Below are 20,217 nucleotides of genomic sequence, written 5' to 3'. Positions count from 1 at the left end.
TGGTTATTTTTACCGGATCAACTATAATGATGTAGGTGTAAGAAAATTCATCATTGAGGGGATAGATTATAATTACTCAAATAAATGAAGTTTTTTTTATAATTTAATATTATCTCAGGAGTGCCGCAATAATTTACCAAAAAAAGAGAGAAAGAATATATTCCGATGATATTTAAATATTAAGAAGCACTTTAATTTAATTATTCAAGCTTTATAAAAAGGAAATGATGAAGCCATGAGACTATGTTGGTGTTTTAACTATCAATATATTTAAAAATAGTAATTGTTTTTTTTATTTTATGCCGACTTTGCATGACTCATGCATCCAATAAAAAATAAGTTACGACCACACAAATAATACATTTAATTTCCAAGGACCAAATTTTAAATTTTGAGCCAAAAAAGGGCGAAGAATGAGGGAAAATAGAAACTAATTATATATTATTAGTCCACAAGATTCCAATAATTGGAAAACCACCACCCCTCATTAAATAAGCTGACGTGGACCACCAAACCCACTAATAAATTTTTCATTTCCAGCACACAATCTCCACCGTCGGATCCCGAAAGTCGGCGGCGTCAATCACCACTTAAAACAGAGAACAAACGACAGAATATGAGTCCACGCGTCTAATTACTATTGGCTCACCCCGTTTCCACAGTTCAGGCACAAAACTTTTTTATTTTTATTTTTTATTTTTTTTTAATTTTTTCATTTTCTTCGATATGGTAAAAAACCTCAACAGAATTGTGATAGGAACCACCGATCGGATCCACCGAGATCGTTGATTTTGTTTCATTTTTTTTTTCATTTTTTGTTTCAATTTGTAAAGTTTATTTTTAGAGAAATTGAATTCCAGAGGGGTGTTTCTGGAATTTTTTGATAAATCTTTCGCCGGCTGAGAGGCGTCGATTTCTGTAGTTGCTGTGCAATTTGTCCCCGGCGAGGGTTTTGTGGATTGAGGGAGGAAGAAGATGGTGAATTCTATGGTGGAGAGGGCGACGAGCGATATGCTAATCGGTCCTGATTGGGCTATGAATATTGAGATCTGCGATATCTGCAATCACGATCCTGCGTAAATCTCTAATCTCACTCCATTTCATTAATCATTACTTTTTTTTGTTTAGTAAGGATATAGTTTGTTGACGAATAGAATGAACAGAGAGTGTAGTTTACTGTATCTTCAAATTGGAAGTGGCCGTGTTATTTTTCAATTTCATCTGTTTGGCAATTATATGCAATCATTCGGAATTATGTATTGCAGAGTTGCTTCTTTTATCATATTTCGATTATAAGAATTGGGATTTTGTGGTATTACTAGCATTTAGTTGGTCAGTAGTTACTACTTGAGGTTGTAACTAATTCGATTTGTGAAAAAAAAGTTGATTTATTACTTTCTTATGTTGACTGTAATTTCAATCATTTGCTTGATGAACCTTGACAGCTAACAATATTGTTTGATACTGAATGTACATGTTATTGTATGAAATTAAGGGAAGGAGAAATCATATGGCAACAACAGGAGTCGTAGGGGTAGGGGAAGAGGGTGATTCGTGGGAAGATTTAGGAATATTTGTCTCAATACTAGCACCTGATGCATTTTACTCTTGCTCGCCCTACTTTAATATGCATTTGATATATGCTTTGTACTAGTAATAATGCCATTTTTAAGCTTGTATTTCATTATGCATTTGTCAGACAAGCGAAAGACGTTGTAAGAGGTATAAAGAAGCGTCTTGGTAGTAGAAATCCAAAAGTGCAGCTTCTTGCCTTAACGGTGAGCTTAATTTTACTTAACCTCTTGTTTCATATTGTGCATACATGTCTTATTTTCTTCTAATAAAACACTTGGGTTACTACTATATGTGGTTGCTAATGCTCAATGTTATTGGATGTCAGAAAACTAGTGCCATGATGATTGAATATTATTGGTGTATTACACTAGCTTCAGTGAACTACTTTCTAATCACTTTTAATTTATGACATTCGTTGGTGAATAATTGCCTTTAAATATACTAAAATGAGCTATTCAGCACCGATAGTATAAAACTAGGCATTTTGATTGGGGTGTTGTTACACTAGAATTGAATCAAGGAGTTGTTTGCTTCACTGATCCAAATCATGCACCATGCTAACCGAGTAGAACTATTCCTTTTCATACAGAATTATATAAGGTTAGGGAATTTGTTTGGGTAACAAGGATATGCATGGCAGAGCAAATTGCATTAATCCACTGGAATTTAAGGGATAAATTGCAACATTAATAAACCAGAAGAAGATAATTAGTATTATTTGCTAACTGGTAGGTTAGTGTTTTTTTTTCCTTTTAAAAAAAAAATGGCCTTATGAAACGCCCTTACAACAGAATACCCAAAGGGGTTCGAACTCCTGACCTTTTACCAAACACCACTATAAAATGACTGACAGAAATTATGGTTTGTTTGTATATGTCGTCCACTGGCAATGAAGATGTTTTGGAACAAAATATCCTCCTTTAGATGCTTGTATTATTCCCTTTCCTGTAAAGGCCACATACCCTTGTACTAAAGACAGTTTGATTTTATTATTCGGCAAATCTCAAATGTATTCGTGCCATTTTCCTAGCTATTGGAGACCGTTGTCAAGAATTGCGGTGATATTGTCCATATGCATGTTGCAGAGAAAGATTTACCTCATGAGATGGTGAAGATTGTGCGAAAGAAGGTAAGCCAATGCATAGATTCTTCTACTGTCTTTGACTTGGTCATTTGCTTCTATTTTCATTGACATGAAATTTGTTACTGCAGCCAGACTTTCATGTAAAGGAGAAGATATTGATTCTAATAGATACTTGGCAAGAAGCTTTTGGAGGATCAAGGGCAAGATACCCCCAGTACTTTGTAGCATACCAGGATTTATTGGTATGTCATGCTAGGATCTTTTCGGTCTTACTACATTGGTTTTCATTTTTTTATGCTGTTCTCCAATAGTAGTAATACTTATACTTTTGCAATTTATGGCCCTTTTGTCAGCGTCTTGGGGCAGTTTTTCCACAGAGAACTGAGACGACGGCTCCTGTTTTTACACCTCCACAAACACAACCGTTGACATCTTATCCGCCAAATATTCGTAATCCTGAAGCTAGACCTGATGCTGCTGAATCTTCTGCAGAAGCTGAATTTCCGACATTGAGGTACATTATTTTAATGCCGCATTTAAATTTTCTTCTGTTTCGCATTGACCAACCAACACATGATAATATATTTTTGGTTTGCAATGTGAAAAGGCTGTCTTCCTTATCTAGCAAAATGGTATATAGTGTCATTTTAGTGGAAGTAGGAGTCCTATTCTTTTCAATACCCACTGCTTCTTGACTATGTCTATATTGCCTAAAATCTATATCTGGATGAATTTATTTATTGAGCTGCTGCTGGTTGGAGAAATCATTTTAGAAATCTATGTCAGAAGTGCTTGACTGAATTTGATGAATCGGGGATTTGAGCATCTTGTCCTAGACATGAAAAAGTTATAGAACTAATAGGTCAAGGCCTGGTGTACACATATTTCGCGTAGTTTCTTGTTTAATGAAGTTAACTGTCTCATTGGCTCCATTATTGTTCATGTGCAAGGTCAGTGAGATATTTCTTAAGTTCACTCCCTTGAATTGTTCTGATGTTTCAGAGGTGTTTGTGTTGAAACGTGAAGCTATATGTGTATTATGAGATCCTCCTCTCTTTTGTGACATGTTACGAAGATAGTGGCTCTTGTTGTGTGTAGTTTGTGATTATTAAATTAGGATCTGCAAGGGGTATTGACTTGATAAATATAGCTATTCCCGTACTCCGAGGTCTATGTTTTTAATTGTAGTTATTGATCCTTCTTTCCGGCGGCTCTTTTTTCAGCTTGACAGAACTTCAAAATGCACGTGGTATCATGGATGTTCTTGCAGAAATGCTGAATGCTTTAGATCCTGGTAACAAAGAGGTATGATCACATATAGAACGGTAAACTTTCCAATTATTCCTGTCGTTGTTAATAGTAGTGAGCACTAAAGTAGTTCGAATGGGTCCTTTTAGTTTCCCACTACAGGAAATGACTATGAACAATTTTTGGGATTGGAATATTTCATTTTGATTCATTTGGCAAGATGATAAGTACCCTGCTCTTTATACAAATGAAACTATCTTGTAAAGTTATTATGCTATCCATTAATTAATCTTCGATAGCATGTTAAGTTTTCAGATGATGCCTTTTTTTTGTTTTGTGTAGCAGGGACTAAAGCAGGAGGTTATTGTGGATCTGGTGGAACAGTGCCGTACCTACAAGCAAAGAGTGGTGCACCTTGTTAACTCGACCTCGTAAGGCCTTGTTTCCACTTCTTATCGTTTGTATTTGTGTGGCTGTGATTTGGATATTCTACATGTTTGCACCTTTTCATGCTTGGGTTTCAGTTTTGTTGCATCTAGTTGTTTCGGTTCTTGTAAAAGTGATGCATGAATGTAGAATAGCATTTTCCGCAAAATGTGGTTCAGCTTTGCCGCATCTATTTGCATGCTAAGTATACAGAGTGCTCGGCAATTTAAGTTAGATTTGCCATGGTTAAAGTTAAAACTTGTTTCTCATAAAAGTAATGCACTGTGAATGTAGAAATTTATTTTCCTAAAAGTGCGGCTTGTCTACTTGCATGCTAACAATACAAGAGTGCACTGATTTTTTTTTCTTCTTCCAAGTACCTACTATACTACTGATGTGGATATTATATTTAGTTTCTATCTATATAAAATGATGCACAGCTCTCTAAAATGTGATGCCATCTTTCAGTATATACCCCTTTATCAGAATGAGTTCGATTCAAGCGAAGTGCCATTTAAACTTCGTGCATTCTCTTGACGTTTCCTAATGCAGGGATGAGTCACTTCTATGCCAAGGCCTAGCACTGAATGATGACCTACAACGTGTATTGGCTAGGCATGAATCAATTTCCTCTGGTGTTACCTCTGTTCGAATAGAGAAGCCTACTCCTGAACCTTCCAAAGCTTTGGTCCCCGTTGATGATTTCCTTATCGACACTGGTGATAGCAAACAACCAGAAAAAGGGTAAATTTTGATAGTTTGGATTTTTCATTATTCAAATATTTCAATTCCTCCTTTTAAAAACGGCTTGCTTTAGTCTTAGATGCAAGTTCCTTTTGCAGATCTACATCCGGTACTAGCTTAGGAGCACAGCCGACAACTAACGGTCAGTTGACAACTCCAACAAAGGCTGATCCTAAGATAGATCTTTTGAGTGGAGACGACTTCAACTCACCCACAGCAAACTCAATGGCACTTGTTCCAGTGGAGGGGCAGCCTCAGCCTCAGCCTGCAAGCCCTGTTGCATCTCAGCAAAATGCACTTGCCCTTGTTGACATGTTTTCTGGGAGTAATATCAACACTCAATATGTGAATTCCGTTGGACAAGCACCCTATCATCCTTCATCTCCTCGATTTCAACAACAACCCAATTTCAATTCTCCACAGCCTTTGTTTTACCCAAATGGAAATGTTTCTGGCCCTATGCCACCTCAGCATGAACAGTCGCATTACATGCAAGGCTCCCCTCGTGCCTGGAATGGTCAGATTCCTCCGCAACAGCAGCCACCCTCACCTGTTTATGGTACATTTCTCAGATTTATAAACACATAAAATAGGAAAATTAATATTAGATGTTTTATATTATTATTATTTTTTTTTAAATAATGTTTTTCGTTTTATAGGTGGTCAAAGCAGCGGCGCACTTCCACCTCCACCATGGGAGGCACAACTAGACAACAGTCAAGCTGCCTTCAGCCAGCACCAGCAAATGCATTTGCAAGCCACTCAACAGGCGCCAGATGGCACATACCTTCCAGGATCGCCAACTATGGGAAATTACCAGAATAACCAAATGGTGGTGGGCATGCAGCCTCACCCAATGCAAGCTGGCCACGTGGCTATGTATCCTCAGCCAATGCAACCTGGTCATGTGGCTATGTACCCTCAGCCGATGCAAAATATGTACCCTCAGCCAATGCAAAATATGTATCCCCAGCAAATGGCTGGTTATGGCTACAACTACGGTTATGGCCAAGGCCAACAGCCAAACGCAAACGCAAATGCAAATGCACAGTATCTACAGCAAAGCATGTCCGGATTATCTATGAGAGACGATAATGCCGGCAGAAACAATTCACCCTATTCGGTTCCCACTCCATCTTACGTGCCGCAGTCTGCAAGGCCTTCTAAGGCAGAGGACAAGCTATTCGGAGACCTTGTCGACATTTCTAAATTCAAACCGGGGAAAACCGCACCAGGTAGAGCTGGGAGCATGTGATGTATTTCGGCTTCGTTTCGCCTTTATTTTATTTTGTTTGCTAACTTGCTTGCTGCCTCTTAGGTTTTTTTTTTTTTTTTTTTTTTTGGGTAATATAATTCTTCACATTCATCTTATTGTGTTGATTGCATTTTTTTTTTCTTGCCTTGATTCTGTTTTTGCATTTTGTTTTGGGTTTATTGTCTTTAGAATTAATTATGTACATTTCATGTAGAAAAGGAGAACTCATATAAAGTGAAAGGAAAGAATCATTTTCTTTTATGTTTCTTTATTATTTTATTATTCATTAAATATACTATTTCCATTGAACTTCATGTAAAATTAAAATCTAAATATGTAATTGAATTATCTTGTTAAAATACATTTACTAATTACTGTAACTAATAGCAACCATATTAAAAAAAAAAAAAGTAGATTTTTTTTTAACAAAAAAGTAAAAATAAAAATATAAATTATTTAAGAATTTTCAATAGGACTAGATTAATTATTAAATTGAAAAGTATAGACACAGAGTCATGAATTTTCAAGAGTTGACTTTCTCTGATTTTAAAATTTCACGGAAATACATTTTTTTTACCAATATTCAGACGTTTCCGAATAATATATAATATAATATAATATAATATAATATAATATGAAAATTAGAGGAGGTGTACCACTACAATATTGTGCACCGCCAGTACAGCGGATCACTTCAATCACGATACCACCAAACTTCTCCTCTCTCCGCTTCTTCGTCTCATATCTCAATTCTCAAGTTGGCGACTGATTTCAGGTGTGCTGATCGTTCATCCGTTTTCATTTCTGTTAATATATTTATGATTTTCCCTAAATTCTTTCAGTATTTGAATTTGAATTCAGGAATTTTCCGTCTCGTTTTCTCTTTGTAAAATTAAACCGAAAAATTGCTACGCTCTCATCTTATTTTTTTCGAGGGTTTTTTTTGGGGGGGTTTGATCATTGATGGGTTAATTAAAGCTAAACTAGTGGTCAATTGATGCAGTTTTTGAACATTAGCGTGAATTCAATCAACAGTCATTGCAGAAAATGCAGGTTAGTACTGTTTTCTTCGTGTTTCAATCATGATTGTTCGATTTCTTTACCTGGCTGGGAAATACTCTCTACTTTTTGCTGCTAGGAGTGATGAAATCATAGGGATATGATTTCTGAGAGATGTGATGCTAATACTGTTTATTGTAGTAAGAAATTAAGCATTCTGGTTGATTTTATTTATTTATTTACATTTTATATGAAGGAAAAAACTAATGCGGGTTCACTTGTAATCTTATTTGTTGTCAAACCAGAGTTAATAACTATATCACAATGTTTGGTGATGTGTGCCAATCTAATGCTGCCATTAGAAGGGACGATAACGAAAAGAGAAGTTTATGCACTATATTTTGTTCGGAATTGGAGGGTGTTGAATGAAATATCCAGCTGATGTGTATTTAGTTGTGATACTAATCAGATCGAATTCGGCTTCAACTAAGTTAAAAACTGATTTCCTTTAAAAATATGCATGAGCATCTATGTGTTTAATAAATGATGTACCCGCAATACCGGATGTACATTTTATACGCTCAGAGAATTGTGAAATGTGATGTATCGTGTATGGCACCTGAGAACTGTTGGTAATCTACAGCAATAAATTTGGACTAGCATGACGGCAAATAATTTAAGAAATGAATTCATCTAACTTAAAAGAGAGGAAAAGAGTATTCGATGAAGTTAAAATTTGTTTCATTTTAAATGTGCTCCAACGTGGTAGTTTGTGGATAGGCTTCTAAGTTATTCGAGTTAATATTGGAATTTTTTTTTTTGAATTGATCATGTGCTTCGGTAATAGGCATCAAGAGCTAGGCTGTTTAAGGAATTCAAAGAAGTGCAGAGAGAGAAAGTAGCTGATCCTGATATCCAACTCGTATGTGATGATTCAAACATATTTAAGTGGACTGCTCTTATAAAGGTTGGTCTCGTTATTCTTGTGCTTCATCTCATGAGACATTTTTTTTTGAGGGGAAATCACTTAATCTGAACTAGTTTTCGATCCCATGCTATGCTGTGTAGGGACCATCAGAAACTCCGTTTGACGGTGGAATTTTCCAACTTGCTTTTTCTGTGCCTGAGCAGTATCCATTACAGCCCCCTCAAGTTAGGTTCTTAACCAAAATATTCCATCCAAATGTACATTTCAAGGTAATTGTTACTTCAGGCTTCAAGTCATTCTTTATTGTTATGTTATTCTCGCAAATTATCATTTTTGTGTCTTGTATTTTCCTTGCAATAAACATTGTGAAAGAGCAAGATATGGAATACGTGAGAGTTCCTAAAGTAAGAATGTTGTTTTGCTGAACAATGTTAATATAATGATTGGTGCTCTTTGTGCACAAAACAATTGATGGAACTATATGGAACGAGTCCTGAGAATTGCTAAGTGGAGTGCATGATGAGAACTTGAGTGAAATTTACTCGAGGATGAGCTTGTTTCTGAACTTTGAATCTTCATGTCTGTTAAGTCCAAACTCCAGAGTAATGAACTGTGACTTCCGCCTATCGAGATAGAAAATATAAATTTGTTTTATGTATTTTTTAACACTTACTAGTTTACATGCTGTTAGCGCCGTACTTAGCCAAACGATAAGGGAATTATGCATGCACTTGAATTTGGAAACTGAGCTACGTAAATGATGTATGATTGTGCCAGACCATTAGCTGCAATAAGACGTGCTTAAGGTCTAGTGACATGTTTTTATGGTTTATTTTAGGAGAGTTATGCTTAATGTTGATGGCTTTATGTCGTGAATAGTCCATTTCTGTTTTATCTTCTTCTTCTTCTTTTTCATACTTAAATTAAGGAAAATCTTATATTGATGTATTATGAAATCTGTACGAAGAGTTTCTTTGTGGTATTACTCATTGATGACGTGGTTCTTATTTTTATACAGACAGGTGAGATTTGCCTTGATATCTTGAAAAATGCATGGAGTCCGGCTTGGACCCTGCAATCAGTTTGTAGGGCTATAATTGCATTGATGGCTCATCCAGAGCCTGATAGCCCACTCAACTGTGATTCAGGTATTGTCGCTTGTGGTTCTTTTCTCAACCTGGTAACTCGGTTTTCTGCTTGGTTGAATTGTATGGCCATCTTTTGGGTTTGAATGAGATTTGCAGATTATTGTAAACAGTTAAAAGTTCAAAAATGCATTTCAAGATAATAGAAATGTAAAGATTCAAGTCGCCAGAAAACAATGGCAACCATGTAGTACACTAAACATGTTGCAGAATAGGGATTGGGAAGGCCCGATTGTTCATCTCCTCTAGATTGTTCTTTACTAACCACAAAAAAAAGAAAAAAACTTCTACTTTCTTGAAAATATTGAGAAACGAAATACATATAATCTTGAATGCTTGAAGTGAAATTGATGCTTTTGTGTTTTATTGGGTAGGCAACCTTCTCCGGGCAGGTGATATCAGAGGGTACCAGTCCATGGCCAGGATGTATACCAGACTTGCTGCCATGCCCAAGAAAGGCTAAAAACCTTCGGCTGCTATTTGCTCATGGATGTAGTAACGCATTGCTGTACAATTATATTAAATATGGATTATGTGAATTATTTTTTCAGCGACTGGTATGAATGTTGAAACATATATTTGTAATAAAACTTCATTCTTTTTTCTGTTGTTCGATGATAATGATCAGCTTGGACCTCTTATTTTCTGTTATTTTGTTGAGAAGGGTAGCATTTCCCTTGGTTAAATTGTTGATAACGTAGATTCCGGATTAACTGTTTTGGGGCTTTGTGTAAGCAGACACATTTGTAGTTGCAAAATAAAATTAGGTATAATACTGAATTGGGATGACTGAAACAAATGAATTCAAATGTTGGTTTTAACTTAAACGACGTGATCTTTCAGTTTACAAAAAAAACGTGGAATTGAAGTAGTAGAGCATTATTTCGAAGTACGCAGAACGCCATGTTTTTAACCCTTCTCATGGTTTTAGGTGTTGATCAAACCAGTCGCTGGCTTCTTTGACCATCAAAGATGTCATCTGATGTCCGATACCTGGTTGAGCTATCAGCTGAAAAAACAAAAAAATTGTCTGAACAAGTGCAGACGAGGTTGTTTTGTTTGTGGAATTGGACTGTGTGTGTGCGCGCGCGCATGTGTGTGTGTGTGTGCGTGTGTGTGTGTGTGTGTGTGTGTGTGTGTGTGTGTGTGTGAGAGAGAGAGAGAGAGAGAGAGAGAGAGAGAGAGAGAGAGAGAGAGAGAGAGAGAGAGAGTCCGATCCACACCTTAAAGTCGTCAACGGCATTGGCCTCTTCGTAAATCTTTCTAGCTTTTGATTCGGGAAGTTCCAATCCACCCAGAGGGCAACGAGGATCTTCTTTCCCTGTAATTTGCATGAGCTAGTTTCAGTCTCTTAACTGTCTTAAGGAGAAACTAACAGGAGAAACTAACAGTAAAGGGCATAAATCTTGATACTCAAATGTTGTACTCAATGGCACATAATACCATTCAAAATTAGCAGGGGACGTGGTGCGATAGCAGGAACCGTGTAAGGTGCATCAAAATCAGAGGCCAAACCAGGAGCAATCCTATCCCACACCTGTTAACAACAATATAAACCCTTCTGCAACTCAAAATAAACAAAATACACCAAACAGAGATTAGGGCCAACAGTAAGACTGACCTTCTCCACCACTTCTTTGTCGATTGCACTTTTTCCCAAATCAGTTCTCGCTTCTGGAAACCAAGAACCAAACAATCATCCTAATATTTGTCAGTCACGGACATTTTTCTTTCAAGAGACAAATATACAACGATGATGAAGCCTTCTAGTCACAATATGTCTCTTACCTTCAAATACAGCCTTAATGCTGTCGACTCGAGCTTGCCACTTGTCGTGATCAATTGCCCACCGGAACCCCTAAGAGTATAGACACAAATACTCAGACCGCAAATATTCTTTTACTCAAATTAACTCGTGTTGAAACACTTACTTGAATACCAATTACAGGGGCAACCACTGAATATCGAGTATCGGCAGCGGCACCAAACCAAGCATGCATTCCTGAAGTATAGAAAGTATCATCATACTGAAAATTGCAATTTGAAGAAAGATTTTTCATATATAGTATCATCTTTGAGTGAATATCTGACCTCCAAGTGATTCACCCGTAATTCCTATCCTGGATGGATCGATGTCCTCCCTTTGTGTAAGATGATCCGCCAATTTTACCAAGTCCCATACCTGAAGTTTGTAAGCACAAATATTGGGAAAAATAAGATTGTAGCATATCATTACTCTTTAATTTTTTTTAGAAGATTTAAGAAATGGCATCAATACCGTATCAAATATGAAAGGCATCGTATCGCCTTTTTTCCATGATGACACCAGAGACTGCATTACAACAAATATGAATCACATACGAAGCAGAACTTCGATATTAATTTTTTAATCAATGTGACAATAAGTAAAGATCAAAGTCCAGCAGGCACACCTCCCGGTAAGTTGTCAGGTTTTTCGCACGCTCTCCATGGTAACGGGAATCGATGGCTATAGCAATGTAATCCCTCGAAGCATATGCCTGGAACCATTAAAAAGAAAATACATGGATCAATCTCTGACCCTGAAAGAACACTGGTCAAGACTTGAGCATCTGAAAAAATAACTATTCGATTACCTCAAGTAAAGGCCGCAACCACTCTTTGCATTTGTGTGTACTATGTAGGAAAACTATCGCTGGCCTTCTCTTTTGACTGTTCTCCTTCAGTTTCAATATCAGAACAGGTAAGCGTCCTTGCTCCCCCGCCTGGTCGGAGAAATTTTTGGCAAGCTCGTTTTAAGTGCATAAAGATAAATTACCAGAAATGTCAACTATTGTCGAGTACTGGGAACTTTTAGAAATAGCTGACGTCAGTGTTTTACGACAAGATCTGAATAAATTCAGAATCAAAGAAAATATCCTCTACAACGATTAAGACTAAAACCTACACGCACGATGTGCAAAATTCCTGTTCCAAAGAAAAAAAAGAGAAGGCAGAGTTATAATACCTCAGTTGTAAGGTAAAAGTTCTCCTCTTGAAGCAATTCTTTAAAATTAGGAATCTCTTTCTTTGGACAAGACTCCATTGCCTATATATTTGACCATAAGCTGATACATAAGAATGATGGATCCTATAACGAGAAATCTAATAAAAATTAGAATTCCTGAAGCAGATTTCAACCTCACTGAAGGTTGGCTTAGGTGTTTCTTGATACAACGGATCTCGTACAGGCTGCGCAGGTTCAACGGAAAGAGGAACTGCAGATATCAAACATATTTAGTGGTATGTAATGTTTAGGAAATCTCCGTAAGTTAAATTCCTCTAACATAACCAATCAAAAGAAACAGAAAAGTCGATCTGCAAAATAGGTTTTTTTTGTTTTTTTTTTTTAACTTCCAAATTAGCCTCATTGCCTCTCGAACCGAAACCGATAAACAGCAGATGATATTTTTTTTGGGCGAAGTTTCAACAGGATTTTGAACAAAAAGTCAAAAACACAACAATTATGCTAAAAGTTTATGCTGAGCATTTGCTTCCATAAAAGATTAACACAATGCGGTGTGTTTGGTCAAATCAACGAATACATTATCAGATCACAGATTATATCAGGTGTTGTACCATCCCCTTCAGTTGTAGTACCCATCCATCTAAAGTCTAATCAGAGTACTCAAATGGGGGAATTCAAACTCCTAAACGAAATTCAGCAACAAGGACGAACGAATTCGACAACAAAACATCAAAATTTCACAGCCAAAAAAAGACGATTCACGAAAGAACAGAAACACCAGTAAAGCGGGGCGAGAGAGAGAGAGAGAGAGAGCGCGTGGATTATACCTTCAGCAGTCCGGCGAGTGCGGAGGAGGTGCAGAAAGTCGGAGCGAAGTTTGGCGGCATCTTCGGAAGAATCCATTCTCCGATCAACTGAGGTGAATTGTGGAGTGGTTATGGCGGAGTTGGTGGTGGTGCTCTTTGTATTTACTAATAAGTTGAATTTGGAATTAGCAATTGGGAGTGCATGGGCTCGCACGTGCGCAATGGTGCTCGGCACGTGCGATAAAGTCATCATGGTTGCCGCCATTATTATTTTTATTATGGTGGTTCGCGCGAGTCCTTTGCTTTTCTTTTGCCCCATTTCTCTTAAATTCATTTCATTTTTAATTTATTATTTATAATGGGATTATAATTAATTTTTCAGTGTAGAAAAATCGGGTTTTTTTGTTGTAGGGCGGCTTTCTAGAGTCTTGTGTAAAACGTGTTTCTAGGTTTTTTTTTTTTTTTTTTTTAATATATATATATATATATATATATATATATATTTACATTGAAGAAACTAGAATTTTAGTGTAAATTACGGACACCCCTGAGATAAGGTCAAATTATGAAGAAAAAAACTTTAATATTTGGGTAATTACAACCACCCCTTAATTATGAATATTCTTACACGTCCACATTTTTATGGTGTCAAATTCAGCAGCATCTTCTAGATTCAGTAGAATCGTTTTCTAGTTTATACTCGTTTTGTTCAAAAATGATGTTTCTAATGCACCACAGTATGATATTTACAAGCCAAGAGATGCATATTGCAAAAATGTGGAGCTCGAATGGTGTAAAACGGATACAAACTATAAAATATTTCACATAATATATGAGATTCCACTAAATTTGACACCACAATAACGAACGTGTAAGAAAATTCATAATTAATAGATATGGTTGTAATTAACTGAATACGAGGGTTGTATCTAATTTACCCATAATTTTATGTACCACTAGGCATAATATAATCAAACTTACAAGTCAAAGCAAAAGTCTCCTCAATAAAATGAACCAAAATTTTATTAAGATTTATTATCCGTGGAATAATAATCATACTCATATAATAATAAAATATTTAACACGTACTAGCGACTAATCTAATAATTTAGGGTAAATTACATACACTCCCAGGTATGGTCAAATTACAAAAAATCATCTCTTGTTTGAATAATTACATCTACCCCTCAACTATGATTTTTTCTTACACCTCCACCCTTATGGTGCCAAATTCAACATAATCATCTAATATCCGTGGAATGTGCTCTGGTTTGTACTCGTTTTGTGTAAAAATACAGTTTCCGATGCACCACAAACTGATATATACAAGCTAAAAAACACATATTATGATCATCTTGCTTCATAATGTAGAGTTCGAATGGGATAAAACGGATACAAAAGTGATAATATTCCATATAATCTCGAAGATTCCACTAAATTTGAGGAGTTGAGGGGGTCGTTATAATTATCCAATAAGAGGGGTGTTTTTGTAATTTGACCATACCTCAGGAGGTGTTTGTAATTTACCCAATAATTTAATTACTAACAAATAGACCATTATTGCACATTAATAACTCAGTAGTATAAAATTTTGAATCTGCCCAACATCAACTTTCTTTCGGCCTTTTAATACTAATATAATAATTGCTAGTCAAGAGGACCTAAATTGTGCCAGTAAGACGATTTTACCCCTCAATGAAAAACATTGGACACACACACGCATGTGTGTGTGTGTGTGTGTGTAGCACAGTTATAAAGATGAAGCATGATTTTATCAACTTATGCAAAAAAAGGGAAAAAAAAAAAATGGAAGTATAGAAAAAGAATCTTGATTTCTTACACATGAGTTCTATAAGAATGGTGTAAACAAGAAATCATCACCATCCACCTCACATATTATCTAACTGCAACAACAAGTCCTAACTTTTGGACACACAGTTGTCAGCAAAAACAAAACAAAAAAAAAATATATATTAATTATAACTGCACTAACACCATTCACCTCTCAACCTGTACTCGTTCGATCATCTGCACACGCACTTTACTCCACGAGCTCTAGGGTTCTATCTTCTTTTCTACAATGAATCGGGAACGAATTTTTTTTCAAGAACTTTTGATTCGTCACATAATATATAGCATTTAGTTCATGAAATAGGTAGTTACCTTCTATGGAGCCACAAGTGATAAGTTTATTGAGAAAACTGCAAAATCTGGTCAATACGAGCCTTTCTTGATCGACGTATGTCAGGTCTGGTTTCGTATTATTTGTCCTTGTATTAGGTTCGGTTGTTGTAGATTGAGGGGCATTAGCTGCCATAAATGTTGCGTCTTGTTCGTCGCACATTAACGCAAGTGTTCCTGGTGATAATGGTCGATTATCAGAGGTGTCTGATTCATGGGATGAAGAAGCTGGATTTTTTTCAGCCTCGTTCGCGTTTGTGGAATTATTCGTCGGTTTTCTTTCTTCTGAAAAAAAGGCAAGACACAAATAATTTATAAGCCGGAATAATCTTAATTGTTGTCAATATAATTTTAACGCAATTGAACAGACGTGAAATACTATGTGCTGCTGCTTCTGCCGAAACTTCGACCAAGACTTTGCACAAGTCCTTCACATGTTGTGGTTGGAGGATGCCAGCTAATGGAGACCTTCAATCGTACGAAGAGGGTCATAATAAAATAAAATACTGGAATTTACTCGAATTCGTAAGTAAATAAATAACCGGAAAAAAAAATACGAAGTCTTACTTGTAAGAGGATTTAGAAAGTCCTGAGACTGAAGCTTTCTGTTTAGCAGATAGTGGTGAATTAGATGTCGAACAAGTTTCCTGATTATAACGGGAAACAAGATTTCGTCATAAAAGAAACTGAAAACCACTGCTTCATAATTCAAGATTTAAAAAAAAAAAAAAATCGAGAAGAACTTGAAACAAGCATGCACCTGAGGATATTTTGGAAGCCAGCTAGCCAATTGTTGTTTATTAGATGCTGTCCCGAAAATAATTTGCCGGTTATTTCTAGTTGTCTTGCTTGGAATTCCAATGGCTTCATTAATGGCTGCATTGGCTGCCAATTGGATGAGCGCCATTGATTTTGACGAATGATGGTGAAAATGAGCGTTCCTCTCTTTACTTCCTTCGTAGTTTTTGCAGTCACAGCATTTACATCTGTCGGAGCATAGAATATTGGCTTGGAAGCAGTCACAGTACCTCTTGAGACAGCCCGATTTTTTACAATTGCACCCTTTATGGTATTCTACCTGAATCACACGAATCGGTTAAAGTATGCCGATGATAGCAAAAATCACGAGTCAGTTGAATACATGCTGATGTGGATTTAGACTTTCTTGTTTCTTGTAAAGAATTTGTGAATCACATAGTTCCTTGTTTCTTGAACGAAAGCACAACAAAATCGAGCAGTTAAAAGCACGTCCGGTGAAGGTGTGCAGGTTTACACTATTAATGACAAGTACTTAATCTTATAAGTTCTGCTTAATTTGACTCCATACTGTGTTCATCTCATCTAAATGCGCAGATTAGCAGAGTTGTTCCTTATTTCCGTACGACTGAAACACAATAGAATAAAAGAAGAAATAACAATATAACAGAACATGATCTTGATAGACGAATCAAAGACTAGTGATCCAACAAAGCTCAGGGAAACAAAAACCGAGAACTAGAATTCAATCTAAAACGTGTCTAAAAACGCATGACAAAGTTGTTTTACATACCCCACCATCTGCAGCACCATGTGGACTGCCACTTATCTTTGGTTTGAAGGCATCGGGATTTTTCTCCAAAAGAGCTCTAACTGATTCCTTCTTATACGGCTCGTTTTCAAGATTATTGTAACAATTGGTGCAGTTACATCCATCGCAGTAAGAACCAGACGCAAAACATTCACAGTACCTGTTGGTCATTACAAATGAACATGTTTTGCTTGCTTACATTACATACTCTAAACAACAAAACGAAAAACCTAGTTGACGGGTCTTTTTTATGCATTTTCAATTTCAGCCAACTAAGCTCGCAGATGCTAATCAAACGAAAGGATGTACTTACAGCTTCAAGCATCTCGAGTTCTTACAATTACATTGCTTCTGCTTCTTCGGCGTGCCATCGTTCTGTTCAAGATTAGACCTTTCTCGGGATTTTGGAGACTCCATCTTCCTAAAAAACACATTTTGCTGATAATTATTGCCGTTTACAACTAACAAGCAGTCGAAGCAATAGCTCAAAAAAATTATGAAAGCAAGATAAAATTAGGATTTTTATAGATCAATCACATGGATATTCCCCTTTCTTTAATCCTTTCGGATGACCCGAGCTTCGATCAACAAATTACCGAAAACGAACACTCGATTTTTTCGCATTTCTAATTCAATCTATATTCGCTAAATTGAAAAAAAATAAAAATAAATTTTCTAAAAACATAGACAAAGGGATTTTACAGCAAGGGCTTCAATGCAGGTTTGGGCGCTATCGCAGGCGATTTCGTTTGCCCCACAATTTGAGAAAGCTCTCGCCGGGAATTTTTTTTCGGCGGCATAACAATTTTTCCAGGTGGCAGTTTCCTTTGCGACACCGTTCTCGGCGGCGATTGAGCCCTTCCGTTGGCATGCACTTGTTTCTGTTCAATTAAAGCCAGCAACTTGGACTGTAACTGAGCCTGCGGATGCTCTGGCAATATCAAATTCGCATTGGCATTAGCATTCGCCGCCGTCGATTTAAAATTGATGGTGAAATCCAGCTGCCTCACCACCGGAGACGCCGCCAAAGCACCCGCCGCCGTTTCGCCCTGCTCCATCACTCGAATTCGTAGATAATTCCTTCCGAAAACGCTGCGGGTTTTTCAATTTCATGCAACGGAGTCGATTTTCACTCCCCAAATTATAAACTGGGTGCGTAAAAAAAAAAATCAAATCTTCGGCATTGTTGAACAGAAAAGAAAAGGGGAAAAATCAGAAACGAGGCGGAGTTGATTTTGTAAACACGCGCCGTAAAAATCGAATCTTTTTTTCCGGGAAAGAAGAAATTAATAGGGTTAAAAAGTCTGAGAATGGGGTTGGGGATTTCTAGAGAGAGAAAGTAGTGTGGTGGGAGTAATTTTGAATTAGAGTATGATCCTTTTCTTTTTTTTCAAATCTTTTTGAAAAATTATATTTTTTGAAATACACGGTCTAGATTAAGAGTAGGGTTTCAACGAACGGATGCGATTGAGTTGGCTTTTCTCCTGTGAATTCTTATCCAATTCCGTACATCTGTCAGTTATGAACATTAATTTCTTTTTTCAAAATTAATAAAATATAATCTCTGGATTAAATGCTCGAATTTGATGGTACTTATTTAGTCATTTCTTTATATTTTAAGACTATTTTAATTTTTATGTTCTTATATATAAACGCAGAAGCAGCACTGAAGAAATTGTATGAAACTGGAGAAAGGGGCACCGGAGAGAAGAGTTTTAAAAAATTAGGTCAAAGAAGGCCAACGAGAGTCCAAAGGGGGGAATTTACAAAAGTGACACGAATTTGGCGCTAAAGAGGAGATATTGAGATGCGGCAAACACACACTTGCACCCAACACGTGGAAGCTTATGATTGGTCAGCGTACGTGTGATATTATGGACGGATCGAACGATGAATTTGTGTACCTGAGATGAACAAAGTTGTGGGGCCCACTTGAGCCCCGTTCTTTTTTTGTCTTTAATGAGAAGGTTTTAAATTTTGAAATTCGAAAATGTAATTAAAATGGGCCCATGGGCCCGGAAAATAGTCTAAAATGGGCCCATCAGCCCGGCAAAATATTATAAAATGGGCTAAAAATGAGCCCATTAGCCCGAAAAAAGTGTAAAATGGGCTAAAGAATTGGGCCCACTAGCCCGGCAAAATAGCGTAATATGGGCTAATGGTATATCAAATTTTAATTTTAAAAACAAAAATATGAAATCACGTACTAATTCGCATGCAGTGACAAAATTTATTACTTAAGTGGATTTCATATACATGTTTAAGAACTTAATTAATTACGTACTATATGTATATATGATTATTTGTAAATTTAGTTCATATATATATATATATATATATATATATATCAAAAAAAAAAAAAGCACAGACAGAAGAAAAAAAACATATAGTACCCTCTAAAGCTGTTTAACCTAAAGTGAAGTTACTATTCATTGATGGCCTTATAAATATAATGTGACAATTTAGAGGGACCCATATATATTATTATATTATTTAAAAAAATATATACTATTGCAATTTACTTTGTAGTTGGAATTATTATATTACAGAGTTGCTAATTAACTTCAGATATATAATTAACTGAAATATCTTCAGTGTAAACACATGCAGTATTGTACAGTTTATTGATGTAAAACATAGTATTATTAACTTTGCAAGAACTTCAAAAATAACGAAAATGCCCACCAAATTAAACTAATAATATTTCCCACACAAGTTTAAAAACCCTTTTTTTTTGGTGTTAATTAAGCTTCATTCTCTAGTCACTGAAGATTGATTAGTCGTCGTTTCTTGGATAAATAAAATAATTAATTAATTTATATGATTATTAGGTATGTATTATTTTATATGCCTCAATATGTTGGGAGCATGTGAAGTGTGAGATGCTATTTTTAATTTTATATAAAAACTATAAAGTAATTATTATATTGAATTCCCATTTTTAATTAGTACAGTCTTGCTGCAAATAATTGGAGAAAGGAAATAATTTGGAATCATTACAAAAAAAAAAAAAAAAAAAAACCCATCAAAACACATACACACACACACACACACACCATCTATCGGCTTCAATCATAACGTACATTTTTACCCTAGTAAAGAGTACCTATATATTTCTATATATATGTCATATATAATAGCAAATAAATATATTGTAACTTTTATTTATTTATTTTGTGCTTTTTGCCACTCTTAACTAGTTGAAATAGAATCAATTGATAAACAAATAAAGGATAAGGGTATTTCAGTCATTTTTCTCTATAACTCGTGTAT

At 36.0% G+C, this 20,217-nt stretch overlaps 4 protein-coding genes across 8 annotated transcripts; 2 read left to right on the top strand and 2 right to left on the bottom strand.

Annotated features, from left to right (window-relative positions):
- Window positions 1-517: 517 nt before the first annotated feature.
- Window positions 518-6,593, top strand: LOC105977140 (ENTH/VHS/GAT family protein). 4 transcript variants are annotated; one of them, XM_013002414.2, is made up of 10 exons: window positions 518-1,076; window positions 1,700-1,778; window positions 2,606-2,704; window positions 2,788-2,901; window positions 3,013-3,173; window positions 3,883-3,964; window positions 4,253-4,338; window positions 4,886-5,077; window positions 5,176-5,636; window positions 5,737-6,593. In XM_013002414.2, the coding sequence occupies exons 1-10, from the start codon at window positions 976-978 to the stop codon at window positions 6,330-6,332; spliced, it is 1,971 nt and encodes a 656-aa protein (XP_012857868.2). In that variant the 5' UTR covers window positions 518-975; the 3' UTR covers window positions 6,333-6,593. The 4 variants fall into 4 exon arrangements, with proteins under 4 accessions (XP_012857868.2, XP_012857867.2, XP_088671284.1 ...); XM_013002413.2 differs by having other exon boundaries at window positions 4,250-4,338; XM_088815158.1 differs by having other exon boundaries at window positions 621-1,076; window positions 1,496-1,778; window positions 4,250-4,338.
- A 271-nt stretch (window positions 6,594-6,864) lies between these two features.
- Window positions 6,865-10,045, top strand: PEX4 (peroxin4). The gene is made up of 6 exons (XM_013002417.2): window positions 6,865-7,107; window positions 7,336-7,385; window positions 8,179-8,298; window positions 8,400-8,528; window positions 9,278-9,407; window positions 9,779-10,045. Exons 2-6 carry the CDS (start codon window positions 7,380-7,382, stop codon window positions 9,865-9,867), a joined length of 474 nt encoding a protein of 157 aa, XP_012857871.1. The 5' UTR covers window positions 6,865-7,107; window positions 7,336-7,379; the 3' UTR covers window positions 9,868-10,045.
- Window positions 10,046-10,170: 125 nt separating this feature from the next.
- Window positions 10,171-13,489, bottom strand: LOC105977141 (alpha/beta-Hydrolases superfamily protein). The gene is made up of 13 exons (XM_013002416.2): window positions 13,218-13,489; window positions 12,564-12,640; window positions 12,391-12,471; window positions 12,020-12,148; window positions 11,837-11,923; window positions 11,683-11,736; window positions 11,496-11,586; window positions 11,336-11,406; window positions 11,193-11,262; window positions 11,026-11,078; window positions 10,848-10,941; window positions 10,628-10,725; window positions 10,171-10,413 (listed from the first exon to the last, which is right to left on the bottom strand). The coding sequence occupies exons 1-13, from the start codon at window positions 13,459-13,461 to the stop codon at window positions 10,324-10,326; spliced, it is 1,239 nt and encodes a 412-aa protein (XP_012857870.2). The 5' UTR covers window positions 13,462-13,489; the 3' UTR covers window positions 10,171-10,323.
- A 1,520-nt stretch (window positions 13,490-15,009) lies between these two features.
- Window positions 15,010-18,328, bottom strand: LOC105977253 (protein tesmin/TSO1-like CXC 5). Of its 2 annotated transcripts, none has more exons than XM_013002555.2 (8): window positions 17,647-18,328; window positions 17,258-17,365; window positions 16,927-17,104; window positions 16,138-16,455; window positions 15,945-16,024; window positions 15,748-15,845; window positions 15,360-15,662; window positions 15,010-15,271 (listed from the first exon to the last, which is right to left on the bottom strand). In XM_013002555.2, exons 1-8 carry the CDS (start codon window positions 18,000-18,002, stop codon window positions 15,252-15,254), a joined length of 1,461 nt encoding a protein of 486 aa, XP_012858009.2. In that variant the 5' UTR covers window positions 18,003-18,328; the 3' UTR covers window positions 15,010-15,251. The 2 variants fall into 2 exon arrangements, with proteins under 2 accessions (XP_012858009.2, XP_012858010.2); XM_013002556.2 differs by having other exon boundaries at window positions 15,757-15,845; window positions 17,647-18,327.
- Between the last annotated feature and the right edge of the window lie 1,889 nt (window positions 18,329-20,217).

This window comes from Erythranthe guttata, chromosome 1 (genome assembly GCF_056151865.1).
Source record: "Erythranthe guttata isolate IM_541 chromosome 1, IM_541, whole genome shotgun sequence".
Lineage (NCBI taxonomy): Eukaryota > Viridiplantae > Streptophyta > Magnoliopsida > Lamiales > Phrymaceae > Erythranthe > Erythranthe guttata.
The sequence above is the reverse complement of the archived record's forward strand: the minus strand, read 5'-3'. Positions and strand labels throughout refer to the sequence as shown.

Excerpts from the sequence above, each read along its gene's own strand:
- LOC105977140 (XM_013002413.2), top strand. The coding sequence starts at position 976 with ATGGTGAATTCTATGGTGGAGAGGGCGACGAGCGATATGCTAATCGGT. Across the intron at positions 3,965-4,249 it reads TAGATCCTGGTAACAAAGAG|CAGGGACTAAAGCAGGAGGT; the intron begins GTATGATCACAT and ends TGTTTTGTGTAG. Across the intron at positions 5,637-5,736 it reads GCCACCCTCACCTGTTTATG|GTGGTCAAAGCAGCGGCGCA; the intron begins GTACATTTCTCA and ends TTCGTTTTATAG.
- PEX4 (XM_013002417.2), top strand. Across the intron at positions 8,299-8,399 it reads AGTGGACTGCTCTTATAAAG|GGACCATCAGAAACTCCGTT; the intron begins GTTGGTCTCGTT and ends TATGCTGTGTAG. Across the intron at positions 9,408-9,778 it reads CCCACTCAACTGTGATTCAG|GCAACCTTCTCCGGGCAGGT; the intron begins GTATTGTCGCTT and ends TTTATTGGGTAG.
- LOC105977141 (XM_013002416.2), bottom strand. The coding sequence starts at position 13,461 with ATGGCGGCAACCATGATGACTTTATCGCACGTGCCGAGCACCATTGCG. Across the intron at positions 12,149-12,390 it reads ACTTTTACCTTACAACTGAG|GCGGGGGAGCAAGGACGCTT; the intron begins GTATTATAACTC and ends TTCTCCGACCAG. Across the intron at positions 10,726-10,847 it reads TCCCCTGCTAATTTTGAATG|GGAAAGAAGATCCTCGTTGC; the intron begins GTATTATGTGCC and ends TGCAAATTACAG.
- LOC105977253 (XM_013002555.2), bottom strand. The coding sequence starts at position 18,002 with ATGGAGCAGGGCGAAACGGCGGCGGGTGCTTTGGCGGCGTCTCCGGTG. Across the intron at positions 16,025-16,137 it reads GGCTTCCAAAATATCCTCAG|GAAACTTGTTCGACATCTAA; the intron begins GTGCATGCTTGT and ends CGTTATAATCAG. Across the intron at positions 15,846-15,944 it reads CTTTCTAAATCCTCTTACAA|GTCTCCATTAGCTGGCATCC; the intron begins GTAAGACTTCGT and ends GTACGATTGAAG.